This window comes from Pteropus medius, unplaced genomic scaffold (assembly GCF_902729225.1).
Source record: "Pteropus medius unplaced genomic scaffold, Ma_sr-lr_union100, whole genome shotgun sequence".
NCBI classification, from domain to species: domain Eukaryota; kingdom Metazoa; phylum Chordata; class Mammalia; order Chiroptera; family Pteropodidae; genus Pteropus; species Pteropus medius.
The window spans coordinates 2,125,078-2,148,798 of record NW_024351730.1 but is presented as its reverse complement, the minus strand read 5'-3'; the positions used below and the strand labels follow the sequence as shown (position 1 = coordinate 2,148,798).

The window sequence follows — 23,721 nt, the reverse complement described above, 5'->3', positions numbered from 1 at the left end:
AAGTTTTCTGTCATTAGTTCTTCAAATTGGTTTTTCATTCCTTGCTCTCTCTCATCTCCTACTGGTACCTCTATGATGCAAATTTTGTTATGCTTGATGTTGTCTCAGAGGCCCCCTAAAACTTTTTTTCTTTTTGGATTTTCCTGTTGCTGTTCTGACTGGATGTTTTCTGCTACCTTATCTTCCAAATTGCTGATTCAGTCCTCTGTTTCATATGATCTACTGTTGATTCCCACTAATGTTCATTTGTTATTATATTCTTCATGTCTGGTTTTTAAAAAGTTTTCCATCTCCTTTTTAATGTTTCCTATCTCTTCATCAAAGTTCTCAGTGAAATCACTGAGCATCCTTATAACCAGTGTTTTGAACTTTCTATCTGGCAGATTGTCTCCATTTTATTTAGTTCTTTTCTGAAGATTTATTGTTTTTTCATTTGAGACATGTTTGTCTCATTTTGGCTGCCTCGCTGGTTTCTGTGTTAGGTAGAGCTGCTACGTCTTCTGATCTTAGTAGAGTGGTCTTATGTAGTAGGTGTCCTATGGGACCCATTGGTGTAGTCTCCCTGATCACCTAAGCTGGGTGATCCAGGTATGTCCCTTGAGTATGTCCCTTGAACGTGCATTGTTCTGAACTTTGATTGCTGTTGGCACATCAAGTGGGAAGGACTAATCCTCAGGCTGATTGGTTGTGAGGACTGACTGTGACGATAGTGGAGGAGCTGTTGTGCAGAGGCTGATCAGTGTAGCAGGATTCACTTCACCTGGGCTCTGGTGCCTGCCAAGTCTACCCTTTGGGTGTGTTTATGGAAGTGGTTTGTGTGGTGCTTTGGTGTAGTCTGAAGCTGGCCACAGGGTGTGTTGGTTCTGGAGCCTCTTAAGTGGGGCTCCAGTACAGGCCAAGGTCAGCTGCTGCCTGTGCCCTAGCCAGAGCCACTTGGCATGAGCTACAGAGTGATAGCTGGTTACCACTTGTGCCAAGCTTGGAGGTTCCTGGGAGAGGTTAAGCTGTGAAGTGAGGCTGGCTACCACTAGTGTCAGGCTTGGGGCTGCTCAGCAAGAGGCATGAGGCAAGCTAAGGCCAGATGCTGCTTGTTTGGGGTTGGCGAACCTTTGAAAGATTTTAGGAAAGCCTGCAGCATGAGCCAAGACAGGCTGTATAGAACAGCCACTGGAAACAGCTTCAGTGGACCTGATAGTTGGGTGAGGTTGGGTCTCAGGGAATCATATGGTGGGGGGAACGGTGTTAGCCAGGTTGAAGGAAACTCAAGATATGGTGCCACAATTGTGTTTGCTGGGTGGGAGGGCTCAACAAAGAACAATGGCTTCTGCCAGCACTTCTGTCTGGGACAAAGCTGCCCTTTCAGCCCTTGCTCTGAAGCCAGATAATTCAGTTCTTCCTGACATGCCTCTGGCATTTTCCAAGCTGCTGCCCCAGCGCTGGAGCTCAGACCGAGTGAGTCCATCAGTAACTCTAAATGCAAGCCCTTTAGAGGAACACCTAGGACTCCAGAGGTCCTCTCTCTCAGCCACAATCTCTACTAGTTTTCATGGCCAGAAGTTGTACAGACTTCTCAGTAATGGAACCCTGGGCTGGGGATTCTGGTGTGTGGCTGGGACCCCTCACTCCTCAGGGGGGAATCTCTGCAGCTGAGAGAGCCCTCCCAATTCTCACATGGATGTGGGACCAGCCTGTTTGAGTCTCCACTCCTCCTACCAGTCTGGAGGTGGCTTCTGTGTGTCCTTATTAGGACTTACTTCAGCTAGACTTCAGGAGACTCTCAATGATGGTTGTTCTGTAGTTTAGTTGTAATTTTGATGTGGCTGTGAGAAGACCAGTATAGCATTTACCTAATCCTCCATCTTGATTGGGGCCTCTTTTCCTTTAATTTAAATGTAAACAGACCCATGTCACAAGTGGCTACCATACGGTAAAACAAAGCACTACACTGTTACATATACCCTCATGATATAAAAATTTTCACCGAACACAAAACTGAAAACTGCCTGTTACTTTTTAAATTATAAGACGATCCATTAATGTATATATATTTTACCATCTGTACAGAACATATAAATCTATTTGTATGTATATATGCCTGTGTGCATGTGTACATCAAATAGCTATAAGAATACATCACAAGCTTGTAACATTAGTTGCCTCTGGAGAAAGTAAACTGGTAACTAGGGGTCAAATACAATTTTAAAATATTTTTAAAATTTTCAGTTAATGCTAATTTCGAAACCTTTCCCTAAATTTCTTTCTTGCATGATTCAAGTCAATGACTGACAGCTGAGCTAAATATTATCCTCTGCATATGTCTCTCAGGGAGCCTGTACTAACACATGAAAATAAATCTGGGAAGTGACAGACAATTCCTTGGTTTCCATATAATCAATGTCCCACCCCAATCTCATCCCACCATCCCCTTGTCCCAAGCAGTTCACGTTAGATCCAGCTAGATGTTTTGACTACTGAATTTTGATGTGGTTGTGAGAGGAGGCTTATAACAATGAACATTTTGTTTCTACTTTCTATAAAGTATTACTTTTCTTGGGCTCTTCTGCTCTGCAGAGTGACTTGCTGAGATCCAGACTAATTTCAAATCCTGACTCTGCCCCATACCAGCTGAGTATCCTCAGACACGTTATATATCTAGTGTATGTTTTCTCATCTGCAAAAATGCGAATAATCCCTACTTCACTGGCTCTTTGTAAAGATTAATATATTAATAATTAAATGGGTTAAAATATGTAAAATAGTACCTGGTATAAACAACTCAAATTATTCTGTTGATAGCTATTATAATACAAACAGGTATGTTTTTACTTTAAAGTCTATTTTTAAACTTCTGTAAGTCCTTAAAAACAAAGACACAATTCTGTATTTTGCTAGGCAAATTCTAAACTATAGTGCTTCTATTTTCAATACATTTTGATTTGTAGAACCATACCCTCTCAAAACAGCTGATCGCTCTGGTTTAGTTTCTTGTGAAAAACAAAACAAAACAAAACTGGAATTCCTACAGAATTTGTATAGAATTCAACTTAGATCCCAGTACAGGCTTCTAGGATGTAGCTTTTGGAATTTTCATGTTTTATAATTTTTTAAATCTAAATATAGTATATAGACATCTCAAAAGAAATCTAGTTTTATCAAACTGTAACATCTATCACTAAAGGATATAACTTTCTAGATTTGTGCTTCACCAAACATATGACATTCTAACAGCATTTAATAATAGTTCTCTTTAAAATCTGATTATAAAATGATTAAAAGTTGCCATATTTTGGTTAACAATAAGAAACTTACAAACAAGCATATTCAATGAATAATAAATTCTGTCCAAAAGCATGGGTATAACTTTAAGTATCCAATTACACTGTTAGTTCTTAACACATGAGGTAAAGAAGAATTTATGTTCAAAAAAATAATTATTGATGGGGGTGGGATCCCAAAACTAATAAGTGAACTGCTCTCATTTACGTATGACATTTATTAAAGAAAAAAAGCATCCTGATTGATTGGGACCATCTTAATCTCAAAGCAAAGTCAGAGAGTTCAAATACAATCTGAGAACAAACATTTTCTTTTTCCAGAAAACCAAGTCTAGGAATGCTAGTAAACTTGAACGCAAATATAAAGACATCCAGACCAATTCTCTATATAAATGCCTTCCAAAGTTCCATTTCAGAGACAGGGATGAGGGCTTTAGGGGCAACAATCTTTGAATAATCATTTTGCCTTCAATTCTTTGCTTCACTGACTTCTGACAGTTTGGCAAATTGGGGGTCATCACATTTAAAAGAAATGCCAAAGCTCAACAAATGCAACCTGAGCAAGATAGTATAAATTCCAAATGCCTGTGTAATATTCTGTAGTTCTCAGCATTCAACTTCAAAAAATTATCAGATTTAAAACTTAAACCATTTCCTTTAGATGGTATAATTTTAGCAAAAGCATTATCCAAAGTATGGGATAATTAAGGTAACACTAAAGTCATATATCCCAAATTCAATTCTTATGCTATTTTGTTATTCTGGGTTATTTGGTGTGTGTGTGTGTAGGATGATGTATGCAAAGACTACTTTTTGGGGGGGCTGAGGTGGTGGTGGAAATTTTCCAATCTGATCCTATCTCACTATTTCCACTACATGTTCAGGAATCTCCCTCTTTGGAATTGTATACTATTGGCCAGCACAACATAGTCCACTTAAAAGTAGGTCTCCATCCCTCAACCTCTTTTTTGCCCAACATTACTTTTGCAATTATTCTACTACAGAAGCTATTGTCCTTGAAAATATTCATATTTATGTTTATTCAAATGTTAAAAAGGCAAGACTTAAAGTACTAATTTGAAAAAAAAAAAAAACACTAAGAAACCTAAAGAACTATATATTATCTTATTTTTAAAGGAAGAGGCCCAAATTTCCTGGTTCTAAAATTCAAATGTGACTAGTTTAAAAGGAAAAATACATGAACCAGAGATGTCACGGATTTCCTGATTCCACAGAAATATTCAAATTGCTTGATATGCTGTACTTCTTTATGTCAAATTTTGCTTAAACTTTGAAATATCAGGTGCAGAACTAGAAATAAAAGACAGAAACATAAGCCTTCAATTATTATTTAAGTATGACCTCAATGAAATTAGATTAGAAAACTCACAGAAATATCAGAAATTGATTTCTTTTAGGGAATCCTAAAAAAAACCTACCACACTATCATTTGGAATAACTTCTGCACACCATCCTTGAGATATTTTTAAATGAGTTAATTATTCTTGTCCAGCTATATGAAATTTTTCAAGTAATTTTAATAAGAGGGAACTAGATATAATTTGGTACCTTCCCATATAGCTGTGACATGGAATAACAAATGGCAGGTGGGAAAAGGAAGGGAGGAAGAACATAGGAAGTACAGAGTGAATAATAATGGGTAAAAAAGTTTCAGAAAAAGAAGTGAAGAATTTGAAACCTTGTATAAGAATCAAATTATACACACACACACACACACACACACACACACATATATATATAAAACAATTTATATCTTAAAAAAGAAAACTGGAATGTTATTTCGCTTAAAACATACAGCATGCAAAATGCTCTGTAATGGTAAAAAAAGACATACTCCAATGTAAATTTTCACAATTTTCCTGCAAATGACATTTCTAGATCAAAAATTACCATTACAAACCCTTTAACCAAATGTTAATTTTTGGTTCCAGCATTACAATTTGCTGTAATTCATAAACTTCAATCTCAGTAAGTTTTTAGACACTGACCTCACACACGTCCTTATGTCAAGCACTTAATTATCCAGCAAAGAGATCACTCAGCTTCCACTCTTTGCAGACAATGCTAACTGCTACCTGAACAATTCAAAGTACATATGATTTGTTTTGATGAATGGAGACAGAACTGTAGTTTTGTACTAAATTTTCAATTACTGAATTGCATGTTTTTCCCCCTATGATCATTAGAAAACTACTTACATGTTATAGCCATATATTATGCTAAATGCCCACTGCTAACTGAATAAAACTGGTTTTAGATACACTACTGACTATGATACCATATAAAGTCACGGCCACAAGCTTCTGCGTAAGAGATTTACTTTTCTTTCTCTTAAAGCAAGAACTATCCCAAAGTTCAGATTTACATAAGTAGTGCCTCTTTTTAAATAAATTAAAAATAAAATGTTGTCTTGTGTGTAAAATTATAAATATTCCTAGTCCACTTTACAGAATGTCACAGTACTTATAAATGCATTATTTCCTAGTAAATACACATGGCAATGAAGCCAGTTAAAAAACAAAAACAAAAAGCCAGTCATTATACTGGCCCATGGAAATATCTAGGGTTATTTTACCATTAGAAAAATTAAACAAGGAGAAAAAGCAAAGGAGAGAGAAGAAATTTTATAAAATGGCAACTCCTATGATCTAAATGAGTGTACTGAAATGCCTTCCTTCAATTCAGTAACTAAGCCAATTCTGGAATGAACATTTATGGATAACCAGGTTAGGAAAGTGTTCTTAGTGCTCAGGGCAAAATTACAAGGTATGCAGAAATATTTTCCACATTCTGTAAGGAGACAGACTTTGAAACGAAGTGACTATTAAAAACTATAAACCAAGATTTAGCCAGCATGTTCAAGATTGGCAGGTTCTGATGGAGTGAAATCTTCAGTGGAAACAAAATAAAGAATCATAATCCTATGGATGCTGCATATTTTTACAATGTGAAGAAAGGAAACATGATTGCAAGGTACAATATACCCTGACAGGCTAAAATGAAAAATTATGATCAATTTAAGAAACTAAAATGGTTTCCACTAAAACATAAAAACATGATTTCCAAATTAATTCAACTTGTAATATGTCTCTCAGATGTAGTAGTTTTAGTTCTGTGGACTGCTGCATTGCCTATAAAATATTTCCTCCATCTCAAAAAAAAAAAAAAAAAAAAAAAAAGGAGGGGGTAGGGTAGGGTAGAGGCTTCTGAATGGCGTTGACTCCTTCAGTGTGGGAGAGAGTAGGCTTGACGAACTTGTTTCCAAAGCTCCCTCCAAGGTGATTCATTCCACCAAACCTACAATATCTCCAAATCTACATGTCGAACTTCCGGATTTCGTTTCTGGAAAATAAAAATCACCACACGTTATTCATAGCAAAACAGAATCTTCTGTTTTCTTTTATTCCTTTTGATCGCTAAAGCCATTAAAAACATTTGGTCAAACTATTTTCATTGTAACATACTAGCAAGAGAAATATTTGCAGAAGGAAAAAAATAAGATCAGTAGATGAATGGATCAAACACACTATAAATGATACAGTAAGTAGTTTCACCTCCCCGAGTTTGTCACATGTTCATTAATACAATAATGGGTTAAGAATCTAGTATATGCCAAGCACTACAAAACAATGAAATTATGCTTGTTTGTGGTGAAAAGAAAATAACTGCAAAACAACAACAATCAGAAACAATACACTCATATACACTTATTTTAGTAACAATCCATATAGTCTTGGGCCAAGCACTGTGCTAGGAAGTGGAGCTATGATTATTAAGTAAGACTCTATCCTGACCCTGAGGGCCTCAGTTTAGCCAGAGACAAACAGCAATAACCATCTACGAGTTTGAATGAGGTGAGTTTTCCAGATAGATGATGAAAAAGGTCTAGACATAAGAAACAGCATGAGCAAAGTCAGAGAGCCTGGAAAGTATGTACTGGTAGTATGGTATAATTAGCACAGAAGCTGCAAAAAAGGCAAGGCTAGTAATGAGGCTGGAAAGGCAGGCAGAAGCTAGGCTGTGTAAAATCTTAAATTCAATAACAACAAAAATATCTGCGCAAAATTCCAGGCAAATGCCAGGCACTGAAGTACACAACAATTAACAGGAAACAAATAATACTTGTTTTTGATGAACTTATGTTTCTCATTGTGGAGAAACAAGTCCAGATCCACCTTCCAAAATTATCTGTGGACAAAAAAGTCCAGATTCACCCTCCAAAATTTCACCAACTAGGAAAGAGATAGCAAAGCATAAAACCATCTGACTCTCGCTTTTGACATTCAAGATGGTCTTCCTTTGCTATTTCAGTTTTCTCTTACAATTTCGAAGGTGGCTTTTCCCTTGATTTAGGGAACATTTTTATCCCACAGAAACGGCTTTTATTAGAGGTAGAAAGAGTGAGGAGATACAGGTAACTAAACAGGCAATTACAATAGTTTGCTACTACAGAGCAAAATAAAGGTTTTGGCTTTTTCGCCCCAAGGGTACATAAAAGGACACCTAACAATTTTGGAGGAATTAAAAGTGCAATAAAATGTAATATGATATTGTGAGAATGGAGGCAGAAGAGGCTGAATGTATAAAATAACTAAATCTACACCCATCAAAAATGAAATAATGCTTACATCAGGAGCAGTATAAGACTTTAAGTAAAAATATGGCAGTAAATATAAAACAAATGCAAAAAGTATTAAAAATAGTTATCTCTGAGAAACAGAATTAAGGACTGAGGAGGCTAGGCAGGCAACACTGCTTTCTGTTATATGCTTTTTGGTTTTGTTTGACTTTATAAACTTTGTATATTATTTAATAAAAACTGTAAAAATAAATCAGCAAAGGGAAAAACGCTCTTCTATGTGATTCTAATAACCAGTCAGGATCAGTAATTTCTAGCTAAAAAATATCCTAGGAACATCTGCACATTACTCATATTAAAGGAATTCAGTTATAAAGACAAAACCTAGCATAATATTGAAGTTTAACTCCAGCCAGAGCATTCTATTGAGTGTGCACTAGGTTTTTCTTATAACTTGTGTTGTTCAAGTACACCTGAGGGAAATACTTTCTCTTGGATCTTGTAATGTAAAGAGTGGCCAGGTACCCCCAAATATGGGGGTACACTTTTCTTCTCAACGTTTTCTTTCTTAAGTTATTCCCTGTGTCTAGAACTCCTTAAATTCAATATGGAGTAAAAAAGATTTCTTCAAACAGAAATGAAACTGAATTTTATTTTCCTACTCCATTCAATCATTACCCATCCCAATAAGACTCGAAAAATTCTAGCTGTTCATGGAAAGTTTGAAATTATTCAATCTAAAAGCACTACATAACAACTGTGCACAAAATAATCTGATCTCAAGAAAAAGAAACCAAAAATTTACTCTGCTCTTTTAAAAATCATTTTCAGAGAGAAAATTAATCCAATTCCTAAAATATAATGTGCCCAGTACAAAGCACACACAGATATATGAATATGAATATAAATATATAAATGAATGAAATAGGATTAATATCTTTAAAATTTAATGTTTAGTGTCTAACAAGCTATCATGTACATAACAGAAGCTGAATAAGTATTTAACTAGAACTGAAAATCAATAATTGGTGTTTAACTTCTAATTTTCATTTATTCAACAAATAGTTACTGATTACGTCCCAGGCACTGTTCAATGCAAAGTGGAACATTTTTACACACCACAGATTTTATTTCAATACTCATATTATAGAGAAATAAAAACCAAATCACATAATTTATTTTGTAATGCTGTAGTATCAAGTTAAGAAAATGCTATAGGAAGATGCAATTAGAGAAGCAAAAGGCAAAGTAAAGGGCAGAGTATTTAACTGGAACATTACTTATTAGGTATTTGCAAATCCTATAAGATCTTCCCACTGAATTTCCAACAGAATTACTTCCTCCCAAATATAAAAAAACTTCATGAAGGGATAGAAAGGGTCTATCCACAGACTGAAATGTAGAGGTAGAACAAAAAAACAAAACTTTTAACAGTTCAAAGAACTTCAAAATAAGAACAAGATATATTTCACATTTATAATATGGGACTTTATAAATTAGCTTCTATAATTTTGAACATAGAACAATGCAACATAGACTTTAAGCTAAAAATATCATTATTCTAATACCTGGATCAATGGCCTTCCTCAAGAGATTGCTATTCTGCTGCAGAATTTTATCACTGTGTGACCTCCAAAGTAATTCAATAATTATTAAGATTTAAACTTAGAAGGCAACCATGCTTAGATACTAAACAGAAAGGAATGTATCAGTGTATAAAGTTTTAGTTTCAAAGAAAATCACCTTATTTTCATGACAAGAAAGAAAAGTTATATTCATGCATTCTTTGTTTGGTGCCTTAAGTATGAAGAACTTTCTCTGACCTAAGATTACTTAAATCTTATTACCTTAGTCAGAGATGTTTCTACCTGAAAATGTGGGTTACACTTGGCTTTGCAGTTTGAAAGACTTACATAATTCAGAAACATTTGAGATAGTTCAAACTATTAACGATTAAATAGCTTCTAATTAACATACAAAGCCAACAAAAACAGTAAGTTTATTTGATTATGATAAGAGTATAGCTGAGGATGATCCATGGGGTTTATTCTTAAATCTGGCTTATGATTTATTGTTTCTATTAGAGAATAAAGCTAAAATTTATAGTTTAAAAGTCCATTATTTTTCTTGCTAGGGAAATAAGAGAAATAGAATGGAAAAGCAAAGTTTATTCATTCTCGTGTCACCCTGCACAAAAATAATCACCTCACATTTTATTTGGAACAGTGGGTCTCAAAGTCTGCTTCAAGAATCACTGGGTTCTGAGACCTTTTCAGGGGGACTCCAAGGTCAAAACTATTTTCATAATAACACTGAGATGTTATCTGCCTTTTTTACTATGCTGATATTTCCTCTGATGGCATAAAAGCAATGGTGGATAAAACTGCTGGCACCTTTGAAAAATTCAAAGCAAATGGCATCAAACTATACTGGTAGGTAGTCTATTCCTCTACTGCCAGACACTCACAGTTTAAAAAAATAAATAAAGTAATTTCACTTTAAAATGTCCTTCATAAAGTAGTAAAAAGTACTGGTTTATTAAACCTGAATCCCCAAGTACACTTTTAAAAATACTCTGTGACAAAAACGGGATGTATAAAGCCCTTCTGCTTCATACTGAAGTCTAATGTTGTCAAAAGAAAAAACACTTCTGTGATTGCTTGAGGTATAAGCTCAATCAGAATCTTTTTTTAAATTTAAATATCATTTTTACTTAAAAGAATAACTAAGAAACTGTGATTCAAATGTGGATATTTGGCAGGCATCTACTAAAAAATGAACAAAATGAGTCTGTTACTTCAAAGAATTTGTTACTAATGATAAAACGCAAGCTTTCAAGTGAAGATTGGAATGTTGGAAAACTCATATCTACCACTGTGAGCCTGACAGCTTCTAGTTAGAAATGTTAACTTGAAAGATTTAAATAAATTCAGTCAATCAATTATCTTCCAAATGACCAATTCACAATGTTAAAGAGTCATGCATGGGTAAAAGATCTATTCAGAGAACAAAGATAAACCAACACATTTTAATATAATAGTGTAGAGAATTAATCATACCCAAAGAGAGATCTGGCCTTTGCCCTTGTCTACTGGGAGGTGTTCTCTAGGGCCCTGGAATATCCTGCTGGATAATTATGTTTACATTTATTTTTGGACAAACAGTATTTGCTCTACCTCCAAAAAGGAATGTAGCTGAAAGGTCATCTCAGGCAATCAGTTATACAGCCCAATAAAAATTTCTAGACACCAGGGCTTAGTTGAGCTTCCCTGATAGGCAATACTCCATGCAAACTGTCAAATACTGTTACCAGGAAAGAAACACTGTCCATGACTCCATGGAGCGAGGATACCTGAAGCTCAGTGTTTTGAACTCTGACCTACATACTTCTTCTCTTGGCTAGTTTTAATGGGTATTTTTTGTAATAAACCATAACTTTGAGTTTAACAGCATTCAGTGAGTTCCATGAATCCTAATGAATTTTCTAACCTCAAGTTCCTCTTAGGAACCCCTCGAACTTTGTTAGAAATGAGGATGGTCTTGTGGACTGTGCCCTCTAACTACACAAATGGCATATAAAAAGTTCTTTGACATAATTTCAAGAGGCTATCAGTTGTCAGGTTTTGGTATAATATCAAAAAAGAATATCAAATTATCTGAAAATGCTCTAAGAATACTTATAAAGGCTCTTCCCATTCTTCATTTTCTTCAACCAAAGCAATATATAGCAACAGACTAAATGCAGAAGCAGACAGGGAATCTTGCTTAGATTTTTGCAAAAATACAAAATACCATTTTTCTATTTTTTTCATTTTAGAAAAATTTTTTTGTTAAAATGTTATTTATACTAACATGTACTAGGTTTATTATGTTTTAAAATAAGTATTTTTAATTTCTCGATTTTAATTTACAATTTGGTAAATATCAAAACATAAAAATCAAAGAAATAAAAACTCTTTCAAGAATTTTTAAGAGTGCAAAAGAGTCCTAAGACCAAAAAAATCTGAAATTGCTCATCTACAACCTTCAAAAATAATGCCCAATAAAGCTTGTGAACTATATTAACGTGAACAAAATCATCTTATTTGAAGCACTTCTATTAATCTTATCAGATACCTAGATTCAAAAAGAGAGTAAAGAAGCGTGGTAGAAATGTTTTCCCTCAATTTTTGTTTGCTTCCCTTCAATTTTTAGCAAAACTAAAGAATGGTCAACATAAACTAAAGAAAATGCACTGCCTTCAACAAGCTATATATGTTAAAGATCATTTATAAGTTATTTGCTGCAGACAAACAGAACTCGAATGTCAATAAATGACAATTTGAGAGCACTGAGACATTTTTAAGGGTAGTCTGATCAAACTGTATTTCAGTAAAATAACCAATAGATTGTAATGATCTCCAACTGAACAGAAACAAACAAAATATAAAATAATGTCAGATGGACTAAAAGAAAGATGTATGTGTATGTTTAAGGTCTCATGCTATTTTTTTCCAACTTTTGAAAAGTCTAAAGTTTCCCTTTTACCTTTCTCCAGAAACTTCCTAAATGCTTATCTAAAAATTAAAAAAAAAAAAAAATTTTTTTGACTATTTTAGAAACTAAACAAGCAGTACAGAAAAACAGTGACTAAAACTATAGAATTTGGAATTCAGCAACTTAGGTTCAAAACCCAATTCCCTTACTTCCTTGAATAAATTATCCAACTTCTCTAACATGATCATTTTCTCACCCATAGCTTCTGATAAGATATATCATGAGTAAAATGTTAAACAAACAAACAAATAAATAAAATGTTAAAAAAAAGAGAGAGAGAGATATCATGGGGTTCCTGAGAAGTATACATGCGATGTAATTATCATAGTGTCTGACACAGAGTACTCGAAAAATAGACATTATTATATTATAATGAATATATCTTACTTTCAGTTCCTTCTCAAGTCTATCTACTTCAGCTCCTAAAGTATCAATAATATTTTCTCCATGTTTAAGCATAAAGGTCTCTAGTTCTTCAGAAGTTTTCACTTCTTGAATTTCCTATAAAGAAAATAATAGCAGAAAACAAAATAAAATTTTTAAAAATCACAGTATGTTGATAATTTCTTTAAAAAATTATAACACCATTAAGTTTAATGAAAAATGAAAAACTTTCAAGCAAACTTGTCAGAATAATAGAAATTAACAAAGAAGCAAGTAGAGGAAATCCCAAGTTAATGAATTTCAATGTTTATTAACCTCACAACTATCAGGGAAATATAAATTAAAACAAGATATGATTTCACACCTATCATGATGACAAAAATTTTAAAACTCTGTCAATAGAGTCTCGTAAGAATGAGAATAGAATTTTGATGCACTAGTGGAAGAAGTTAAATTAACTCACTTTGGAGAAAAATTTGCCAATATCTAGAGAAGATGAAGACATGTTCACCTAATGTTTCACTTATTTTAAATCTAGCTATATATTTTCCCAAAGAAATTTTTGCACATGCAAACAAGGAAACATGTATGAGAATTCCATTGTGTATGTTTCTAATAGTTTAACAATGGAAACAATATAAATGTCCACCAACTGAAGACTGGATAAATTAGATATTCATGAGATGGAATATAAAATTAAAGTAAGTTAACTAAAAGTATACATATTAACATGAAAGAATTTCAAAAACATGCTGTTAAGGAAATTGTAGAGGTAATCATATAGTATGATACCATTTATAGCAATCTTTAAAGATCCAAATGTTATTGTATATTATGCTAAGAAAATATATTGAAAAGTATAAAAACATAAATAGAAATAACAGACACTAAATTCAGGATAACTGTTAGTTTTAAGGGTAGAGGAAAGAAAATGGGATCTAAAATGAGAAAACAAGGGTTTCAACTGTTTTTGTAATGATTTCTTCTTTTAAGATCTTAAGCAAATACAGTACAGTAAAATGTTAAGATTTGACAAAGGCAAGTGGTAACTTCTGCACTGTTCATTATATTATCTTCTATAAATTCTCTTTTAAACTATTCTTAATAAAAAAGCAGAGATTCTGAAAGCACAGAGATCTAAATTCGTATGTGACTCCATATTACGGCCCTGAAATTTTAGGCAAGTTACTTAATCTGTCTCTCAATCTGCCTACACATAAAAATGAAAATATTATATTTTTACCTCACAGGGTTGTTGAGAGTAAAAGTTAGATAACATATATAAAATGCCTGGCATATAACAAGCACTTTAATAAGTTTGTGCTTTTCTTGTCTCCTCCATCCCACTCTACAGTAAATAAAACGGTCTTTGTCAAATTTTGGAACCCTAAGAAGTTGAAAGCTGAAGTGACCTTATGAGTTATAAAAGAAAAGTTCTTTTTACTTAAAAAGTAATTTTTTTAACCATTGGCTTTATAAGAAAACAATAAATACATGAACTTACTTGCAGCATTTGGTCAAAATCTTGTTTTTCCAAATACGATCTTGTAACAACTCGTCCATCAAAATCCACTTCTGCCTTAAATCTTACTTTACCTAATCCCAAATCTGTGGCTTTAACATCATGAATTGCCCTGCAATCAATAACATGCTTACAAATTTATATACACATATATACATGCACAAACACTTTAGTGGCACAAAATCTAGAACTGTTTTTTCCACTAGTGATGAAAATGGACTAAGACAGCTTTTAGAGTGTTTACCATTAAGTGCCACCTAACATTTTCCAAACAAATCTCCACTGGGGTGTTTTTACATAATGCCATACAAAGAGGTAAACTAAATATTATTTTATCGTAATTTGAATACATATGAATTATAAAGATGGTAGATTTTGAAAAACCAGCTCTAAATTGTTTTTCTACAATGTAGTCATTTTATCTCATAAACCTCTTTTCCTATTTTCAATAGCTTCTTTAAAAGTTTTCATACAACTCTGTGAAGTACTTTATTAGAATAAAGTTAATAACAACTACATAATAGGATTGATATGGGGAGTAACAAGCCAATACATATATAAATAGCTTAATATGGCACCAATTAAATGGAAGGCATTTCTTGAATGGCTTTCACAAAGTAGGTAAAACTGTCCCAAATGGGGTTTAAGTGACTTGCCCAAGGTAATTCAACAGCAGAGCCAGGACTCACCCCCAGATCTTGAGATAGTAAAACCCAGTGAGTGGTCTTTTTATTATACCATTTTGCCTCCCAGAAAGGGAAGCAGATGCTCAGGCATAACTGCTTTTCATCTCTTCTGCCCTAACCCTCCAGAATTGATCTTCCCCAAAAAACTGTTGAAAAATTACTTTCTTTCTATGGTAATCACTATAACATCTTTTCTTTACAGGATATCTAAGAGAATAAGAAAACACTCTGAATCCTGGGGGCATAGAGAGCTACCAGGAAAAAACAAGCCTTAAATGGTACTCCAAGTACTCTTAAAACATTTGACCCTGTGTTTTGAGTGATCTCAAACAACTTACTAAATAATGAGTCTAAAATTATCCATATAAAGAAGCATATTTATCAACCATCTAGGGTGAAAATAAGAATTAATGATTTATAAAGTTATATATGTCCAAGTTGACATAAAATTAGTTCATACTGGCAAGAGGCTATATAATTTATTCATTAATAAAACAAGCATATCTACCTCAGTCCTCACAAAATATTAATAAATTTGATTACTTGGCTAATACTTGAATAGCAGCTACTGAAAATATTCTAATATACTTTTTCCTTATGTTCTTATATATAACTAACTACTGATACAAAACTGGTATAGGCAGCTTCTGTCATGACTCCCTATGAGGCCTTGTGCAATCTTCTCTTCTTGAATGTGGGGGCTAGATCTAGTGACTTGCTCCTTACCAACAGAAAGTAGCAAAGTGATGAGATGTCACTTCCAAGATAAGATTACTAATTTGTGATTTTTATCTACATCCTCAATTTCTATAGCCTTTTCAGCTTGTATACTTTGATTAAGCAAGCTGCCATGTCGGAGAGGCCAATGTGGAAAAACATATATATTAAATCCCGTCGATAATTAAGTGAGTAAGCTTAGAAGCAGAACCATTCCCAGAAAATGACCACAGTCCCAGCTAGCACTTTGATGGCAGTCTGTGAGAAATCCTGAAGTAGAGGACCCAGGTAAACATGCCAGATTCCTGACCAATAGAAATTGTGAAGTAATAAATGTTTTTTTAAGTCACTGAGTTTTGGGGTAATTTGTCACATAGCAATAGATAACTAATACATTGTATGAACTAAAAAACTGTATGAACTTTCTGGATTACTAACATTTATTTTTTCCAACAATTTAATATACAGATCTTCACCCTTCCAGAAAATTTAAAAAAAAACAAAAAACAAAAAACTGCTGTAGTCAGTCTTTCCATTTATAGCTCTTTTTAAAAGACTTTAATTATAAACAATATATGCAAAATTGTAAATATATATGTACCTAATAACAGGGCACCAAAATACATGAAGCGAAAATTGACAAAAATGAAAGGAGAAATAGGCAATTCAATAATAACTGAAGACTTCCAATAATGGATAGAACAATTAGGCAAGAACATCAACAGGGAAATAGAAGACTTAAACCAACTAAATCTAATGGACATCTATGTAACACTCCATACAACAGCAGCAAAATATACATTCTTAAGTGCACAAGGAACATTATCTAAGATAGATGATGATATTCTAGGTTATAAAACAAACTTCACTAAATTTAAAGGACTAGAAATAATAAAGTATGTTTTCTGACCACAATGGAATAAAATAAATCAGTTACACTGAGACATCTGGGAAACTCACAAACATGGAAATTAACACATTCCTAAAAAAGCAATGGCTAAATAAGAAATCAAAAGTAAGATTAGAAAATTCTTTGAAATGAATGAAGATACAACATAACCAAAATTTATAGGATGCAACAAAAGTAGAGCTTAGAGTGAAATTTATAATTATAAAAGCCTATATTAAGAAGAAAGATATCAAAAAACTTAATTAGCCATCTTAAGACAATAGAAAAAGAGCAAACTAAACCTAAAGCAAGCAGAAGGACGAAAATAATATAGTTAGGAGCAGAAATTCATGAAATAGAGAACAGAAAAACAGAAAATGAATTCAACCAAAAGCTAGTTCTCTGAGAAGATCAAGAAAATTGACAAGCCTTTAGCTAGACTGACCAAGAAAAACAAGAGAGAAGACTGAAAATACTAGAATCAGAATTGAAAGAGGCATTACTACCAAACCCAAAGAAATCAAAAGGACTACAAAGAACCGTTGTGTGCCAACAAATTAGATAACTTAGAAGTAATGGACAAATTCCTAGAAAGGTACAAAGCACCAAAACTGACTCAAGAAAAAGACGACCTGAACAGAACTATAACAAGTAAAGAGACAGAATTAGTAATTAACAAACTACTTGAAAAACCTATGCACCCAGATGACATCACCACTGAATTCTACCATTTAAAGAAAAAACACTACCGATTCTTTACAAACTCTTCCAGAAAACAGAAGAGGAGGGAACACTTCCAACTCATTTTATAAGGTCAGTATTACCTTGATACAAAAATCAGACAGACATCACAAGGATGTATCTATAGATTATCTTACATTAGGTTACTAAATAAGCCTAACCCTGATTTTAAGAATGCTTAGTTTCTAATCTTGCTCCAGTTAGAAAACTACTTTTCAAGATTAAACATATAGGACTTAGAATATAAATTTAATAATCACTTGTTTTGCTGATTCAGATACAGAGGTCATTGTTAAAAGACAAAGATTTTAATTACAACAGAAGAAAAATAAATTTTTATTTTAACCCATTTCTCGTTTGCCCTGAGAATACTTGTTGGTGGTGCTCGCGGCTACAGTGTTTACTCCAAGATAACTCACAGATTACAGTCCTAACTTTACCTTCAAAGTTTGCCATGAAATATCTCGCTTTTATTATTTTCACATCGCTCTAGTATATCAATAGTCTTTGGAAACCAATGACATCATTCTATTTATAGCATTCTGTTTTTAGCAGTGGTATTTTCATTTACAAAATACAGTAATTCTTGATCACTGAAAATGTCAAATTGTAGAAAATGTAGCATTCCTATGAGTGATGCTAAATTAACAGTGGCAGCAAGCTACACTTTTTTCCCTAAACAGGAAAAGGGTTAAAGTTTAAAATATATATGTAGCAAGTAGAAAAACTGGAATTTCAAAGAACTGTTCCTTCTACTTCACCCACTGCTGCTGAATTCAACTGAAAAGCACTACTAGAACTGTGTCTTTTCTGACTGTCTAAATTTTTAGTTTTTTATTCTCATGTAATTTAAAAGATAAAATTTATAAGGAAAACTTTTAAAATAAGCTAAAATAATGAGTCTATTTTCAAAAGGAATATAAATTATATTTAATTTAGTTATCAATTCCCCATGAACAAAAATCTTAAATTTAATATATTCAATGTGTGATTACAATACAAATATAAGGCAAATACAAATATGAAAGTTCCACCTACATGGTTCTACATTAAGGAGGCAACTACTTTGCAAACTTTTGTTCCCATTACATCATCTACTGTTCCTTAATCTTAAAATTAAAGATATAAAAAATTTAAAAGGAAACTTAAGGAGTTTCTTAAAGGTTTTTACACTTGCTTTCTTGCAAGGTTGCAATTGTGAAAATTAATAGATTAAAAAGTTCTGAAGGCTAAAGCTCCAAAACCTCTTCTGGAAGTATTTATCGACCATTTCTATTTCTTAATGGTTTTGCAAACTTTAACAACATCATTGGAATAAGCTGACCTTACTGATGGGTCATTCTCCAGGAGTTCAGTAAGCCGTTGTACTTGTTCTGGCTGGATGGATCGCCCTAAGAGTGCTTCTGTATTAGTGTAGATGAGGAATGCTGAGACCACACCTAATAAGGTTCCCACACCCAAAGATCCCAGGCTGTCATACAGTGGATTGCCTAAATAAAGCACATAAGAAGTCAATAAATTAGCATGTTTTACTAGTTCAATAAATATTAGTGAGCAAATAACCAGAAGCAGTAAATCAAGGGACTTGAAATTCACTCTAATTCCTTTAATGACATTCTCTTAATAGTTTCACCACCATACTACAGAATAGGGATGAAACAACTTGCTTCATATTACATACAACTATTATGGGGTTTAATTATTTAAGATATGTTTCTTGCATCTGGTCATTACATGGGTAAGGAAGGGTGAAGGTTCAGAGCAGTTCCAGATTAGAGAATTCATATATGTATTAATAATTTAATAAAGAATTCATTTCCTTTAGCGATATCAGTAGCACTTTTTCTAGCCCAGGTTGACAAAATAATTGTGAGATCAAAAGCTGAAAGAAATAATCATTTTTGTATCTTATTCTTAGCAAGGTCCTGTGAGAGAATTAAGCCATACAAAAAATTATATGGGTTACCTTTACTTCATTCAACCAAAAGTGATACATAGCTAATACCATTCTAAATTTTAAAAAAACAGAGAGTTCATTCATTTGCATTCTCCAAGCGTGGTTCCTTGATTAGCAGCATCGGTATCACTTGAGCTTAACAGAAATACAAATTCTCAGGCCTCACCCCAGACCATGTGAATCAAAAACTCTGGAGGGGTGGTGGGCAGGAGGGGGTAGGGTGGGGAGGCGGTGGTTAACATTCTGTATCTTCCCGACCTCTAAGTGATTCTGATTCTAAAAATTGCCTTTGATTGTTAGGGCTTCATCTCTCCCACAACCAATGAGAAGAGCTGATTTACTATCTATGAAGGTATAGATTAATTTATGTAACAGACACGAATAAATATTACATTTTAAATCTTTATAAGAAATTTTATGTACAAGGCTTTTATTAGAAGTCTTTTTATTCCAAAAATAAAATGGCAATATTAAATTTTACTCTTAATGCATAATAAAACATACATTTTATTAAAAAATCTCAATTTACATACTAGCTTAACTAACGTTTACTCAAAATATAGCACTAAAAAGTAAACTGATTTATCTGTACTAAAGTCTAACAAAAAAACATAAACCACTAGGTATGTAATCATAGAGTTCAAAATCAAATACTGCCCTTTAGAAATCCAAATTTCATTATTTTTATTTAAAAACATATATGTATAAATAATCCCATAGAAATCCAGGAATGACAGGTGGAAAACATTTATTTCTTGGCATATAATTTAATGTAAATAAATTAACTACTTTAAATAAGATTTCATTCTTAAAACATAAAAATTTTAAAAGCTTGACCAGCTAACATCATTATATAAAAGAAAATAATCGATTAAAAGTTGACTTATTCATCAAGTCACTTTCCTTAAGCCTAAAATTTTGTTAAGAAATAATTTAGGTCCAAAAAATACCTAAAATGATAAAGTCAACTAGAAAAATAATAAAAACTTTTAGAAATACTCTGAATCATAGTGAACATAAGAGAATGCTGATTTTGTCTTAACATGTATATTTCAAAATGAGGAAGACCTATTCATATTTCAGACTATTTTAAGAAACAATGAAGAACTGTGAGAGCTCATCACCTAATATTATTTTAAATACGCAAGAACAAATGAGTAACAGAGGAAGAAATTCCATTCTAAGAGAATTCAAACCTCAGAAATTTGAGTCTTCACACACTAGATGTTTCTTTTGTTTTAGAAAATAAAAATAAAATGATTTTTCTGTCTTCTCATTCACCTGTATTGTACTGGACTTTAAAACACTTAACTAGCTACCACAATGAGGATGGAACCAACTTGAGAGTCAAAGACATAGGAAAGCAACGGCACTTATTATTGGCACTAATAATGGAAAAGACAAATGAACAAGAGCCACCATATGTATTTAGAACTTTAAAGTATTAAAGTTCTCGCTCATATATTGTTAGTAAACCTGTGAGGTCACTATGACAAACAGCAATACTTTTATAGGTAAAGATGTTAAAGTTCAGAATGACTGTGTATTTTATAAGTCACAGCTTGAACAGTTTAGAGCATTACGGAAATACTCTATTTACCAGCCTTTATTTCTAACTAAGAGAAATTCCTAACTCAGAGCAATCTGAACACTTTTACTGACCAAATGTCTTATACAAATAAGTTAATAAGTTAGATTAGTATAAAATTAGCATCTAACAATCTACTGATTTAAAATTATTCAATGATATATAAGAAAATTCTCACATATTAGTACAAATAAATCATGTGTAATTTAAGAAATATTTACCTGTTATAGAAGTAAGGCCCATACAAGTGGCTGCTATTATCACTCCCAAGACTGCTGCAGTATCCTCCAATAATATAACATTTGTACTAGGATCACGACTTTCCATTACTTAATCATTGGGGGAGAAATAAGAAAAATTTTCTGAAATCTTGATGCTCTAAGGTAACATTTTCATAAGTATCCATTTAAAATTAAGGTATAAATTAAGATAAAAAAATGTACAAGATCCTGATTTTAAAAACCCTGCTCAATGCAAATATTAATTTCTTGGCTTAAATGTGCAAATTTCTTCCTCAAGTTATATAAGCATATACAGAAATACTGTAGTTTACTTAAATCATCCAAATATAAAGTATTCATGTTCAAATTACATTTCTTCTTTATTTTTTAAGGTCTTTTTTATTATTGAGGTAACATTGCTTAATAACATTATACAAGTATCATGTGTACAACATAATTCAATATCTGTATACACTATAGCATGCTCATCACCAGGAGTCTAGTTTTCATCTGTCACCATACATTTGACCCCTCCCTGACCTCTACCCATTTTGCTTTCTCCCCATCCCACTTCCCTTCTGGTAACCACCAATCTGTTTTCTGTATCTATGAGTTTTTGTTTATTCCTTTCTTTCTGTTTGTTTTATATTCCACATAGGAGTGAAATCATAAGATTGTTGTCTTTTTCCCTCAGACTTACTTCACTTAACATAGTACCGTCAAGGCCCATCCAAGATCCATGACAATATTTCATCCTTAAGGCTCACTTCTTCTTCATGCATTTGACTATCGATGGACACCCTAGGTTGCTTTCATATTGTAGCTATTATAAATAATGCTGCAATGAACATAGGGGTCCATGTGTCTTTTTGAATTAGTGTTTTCATATCTTTTGGATAAATACTCAGAAGTGGAATTGCTGGGCTATCTGGTAGTTCTATTTTTAATTATCTGAGGAATCTCCATACTGTTTTTCATAGTGGCTGCACCAATTTACATTCCCACCCACCAAGAGTATATGTGTTCCCTTTTTTCCACATCCTCTTCAAAACTTATTTTTTATTTGTTTATTGGGGTAACATTGGTTAATACAATTACACAATTTTCACGTATACATTATCATTTGACATCTGTATATTCTATTGTTTACCACCCAAAGTCCAGTTTCCTTTAGTTACCATATTTGATCTTCTTGACCCACTTCGCCCTCCCCCTAAACCCTATATTTGATCTCCTATATCCCATCTACCTCCCTGCTCCAACCCCACCCTACTAGTAACCACTAGTCTATAGTACTCTGGTAACCACTAGCCTATAGTCCATTTGTCCGTCTGTTCGTCCTGCTCATTTGTTGCTTTTGGGTTTATATCCCACATATAAGTGATATCATGTGATTTTCAACATTTTCTGTCTGGCTTATTTCGCTTAGCATGATTATCTCGAGGTCCATCCAGGTTGTCACAAATGGCAGTACTTTATCTCTTCTTATGGCTGAGCAATATTCCATTGTATCTATGTACCACAGCTTCTTTAGCCAATCATCTATCGTAGGACACTTTGGTTGCTTCCATGTCCTGGTCACTGTAAATAATGCTTCTATGAACATTGGTGTGCAAATATTTTTTTGGATATGGGTTTTCAAGTCTCTGGGGTAAATACCCAGTAGAAGGATTGCTGGATCATATGGTAGATAGATTCTTAGTTTTTTGAGGAACCTCCATACTGTTTTCCATAGTAGCTGTATCAATTTGCAGTCCTACCAGCCATGTATAAGGGTTCTTTTTTTTCCGCATCCTCTCCAACATTTGTTATTACTCATCCTGTTGAGTATATCTGTTCTAACAGGTGTGAGATGTTATCTCATTGTGGTTTTGATTTGCATTTCCCTATTAGCTAGCAATGTTGAGCATCTTTTCATATTTTTGGCCATTTGTATGTCTTCTTGGGAGAAGTGTCTGTTCAGGTCCTCTGCCCATTTTTTGATTGGATCGTTTGTGTTTTTGTTGTTATTGAGTTATATGAGTTCTTTGTATATTCTGGATATTAGGCCCTTATTGGAGGCATTGCTTGCAAATTGTGTTTTTGTTGTTATTGAGTTATATGAGTTCTTTGTATATTCTGGATATTAGGCCCTTATTGGAGGCATTGCTTGCAAATATATTTTCCCACTCGGATGGTTGTCTCTTTACCTTGTTGACAGTTTCTTTTGTTGAGCAGAAGCTTTTTAGTTTGATGTAGTCCCACTAATTTATTTTAGCTTTTACTTCCTTTGCTTTTGAGGTCAAATTGATAAAATCCTCTTTAAGTCCAAGGTCCTTCAGTTTAGTTCCTACATTTCTCTTTTTTAAAGAGCTGATACAGATGTAAGGGCTACACATAGGGAAGACACTGAGATATTTTTTGTACACATCAGTAAGGAAAAAAGCAATAGCACTAGGCAATTTAAGCAAATAAAGGAGATGAAATAATATAACTGGTTTCTAAAATACATACCATACTTGTAAAATGATATTCCTTTGGCCCGAGCACTCCTACGAAGTTCATTTACAGCAACAAGAAGTGTTGCTGAAAGAAAAGCATTCATATTAGCGAGAAACTTCATGCC

At 33.2% G+C, this 23,721-nt stretch overlaps 1 protein-coding gene across 1 annotated transcript in view; it reads right to left on the bottom strand.

Moving 5' to 3' along the window:
• Positions 1-3,412: 3,412 nt before the first annotated feature.
• The window catches only part of SLC30A9 (solute carrier family 30 member 9), a 70,844-nt gene continuing 50,535 nt past the window's right edge, over positions 3,413-23,721 (bottom strand). The window contains exons 13-18 of the mRNA XM_039845104.1: positions 23,610-23,681; positions 21,117-21,224; positions 18,675-18,840; positions 14,300-14,429; positions 12,799-12,912; positions 3,413-6,638 (exon numbers count right to left, since the gene is read on the bottom strand). Coding sequence (XP_039701038.1) covers positions 6,594-6,638; positions 12,799-12,912; positions 14,300-14,429; positions 18,675-18,840; positions 21,117-21,224; positions 23,610-23,681 — 635 coding nt within the window. The 3' untranslated portion in view covers positions 3,413-6,593. The remainder of the gene's footprint in view (positions 6,639-12,798; positions 12,913-14,299; positions 14,430-18,674; positions 18,841-21,116; positions 21,225-23,609; positions 23,682-23,721) is intronic.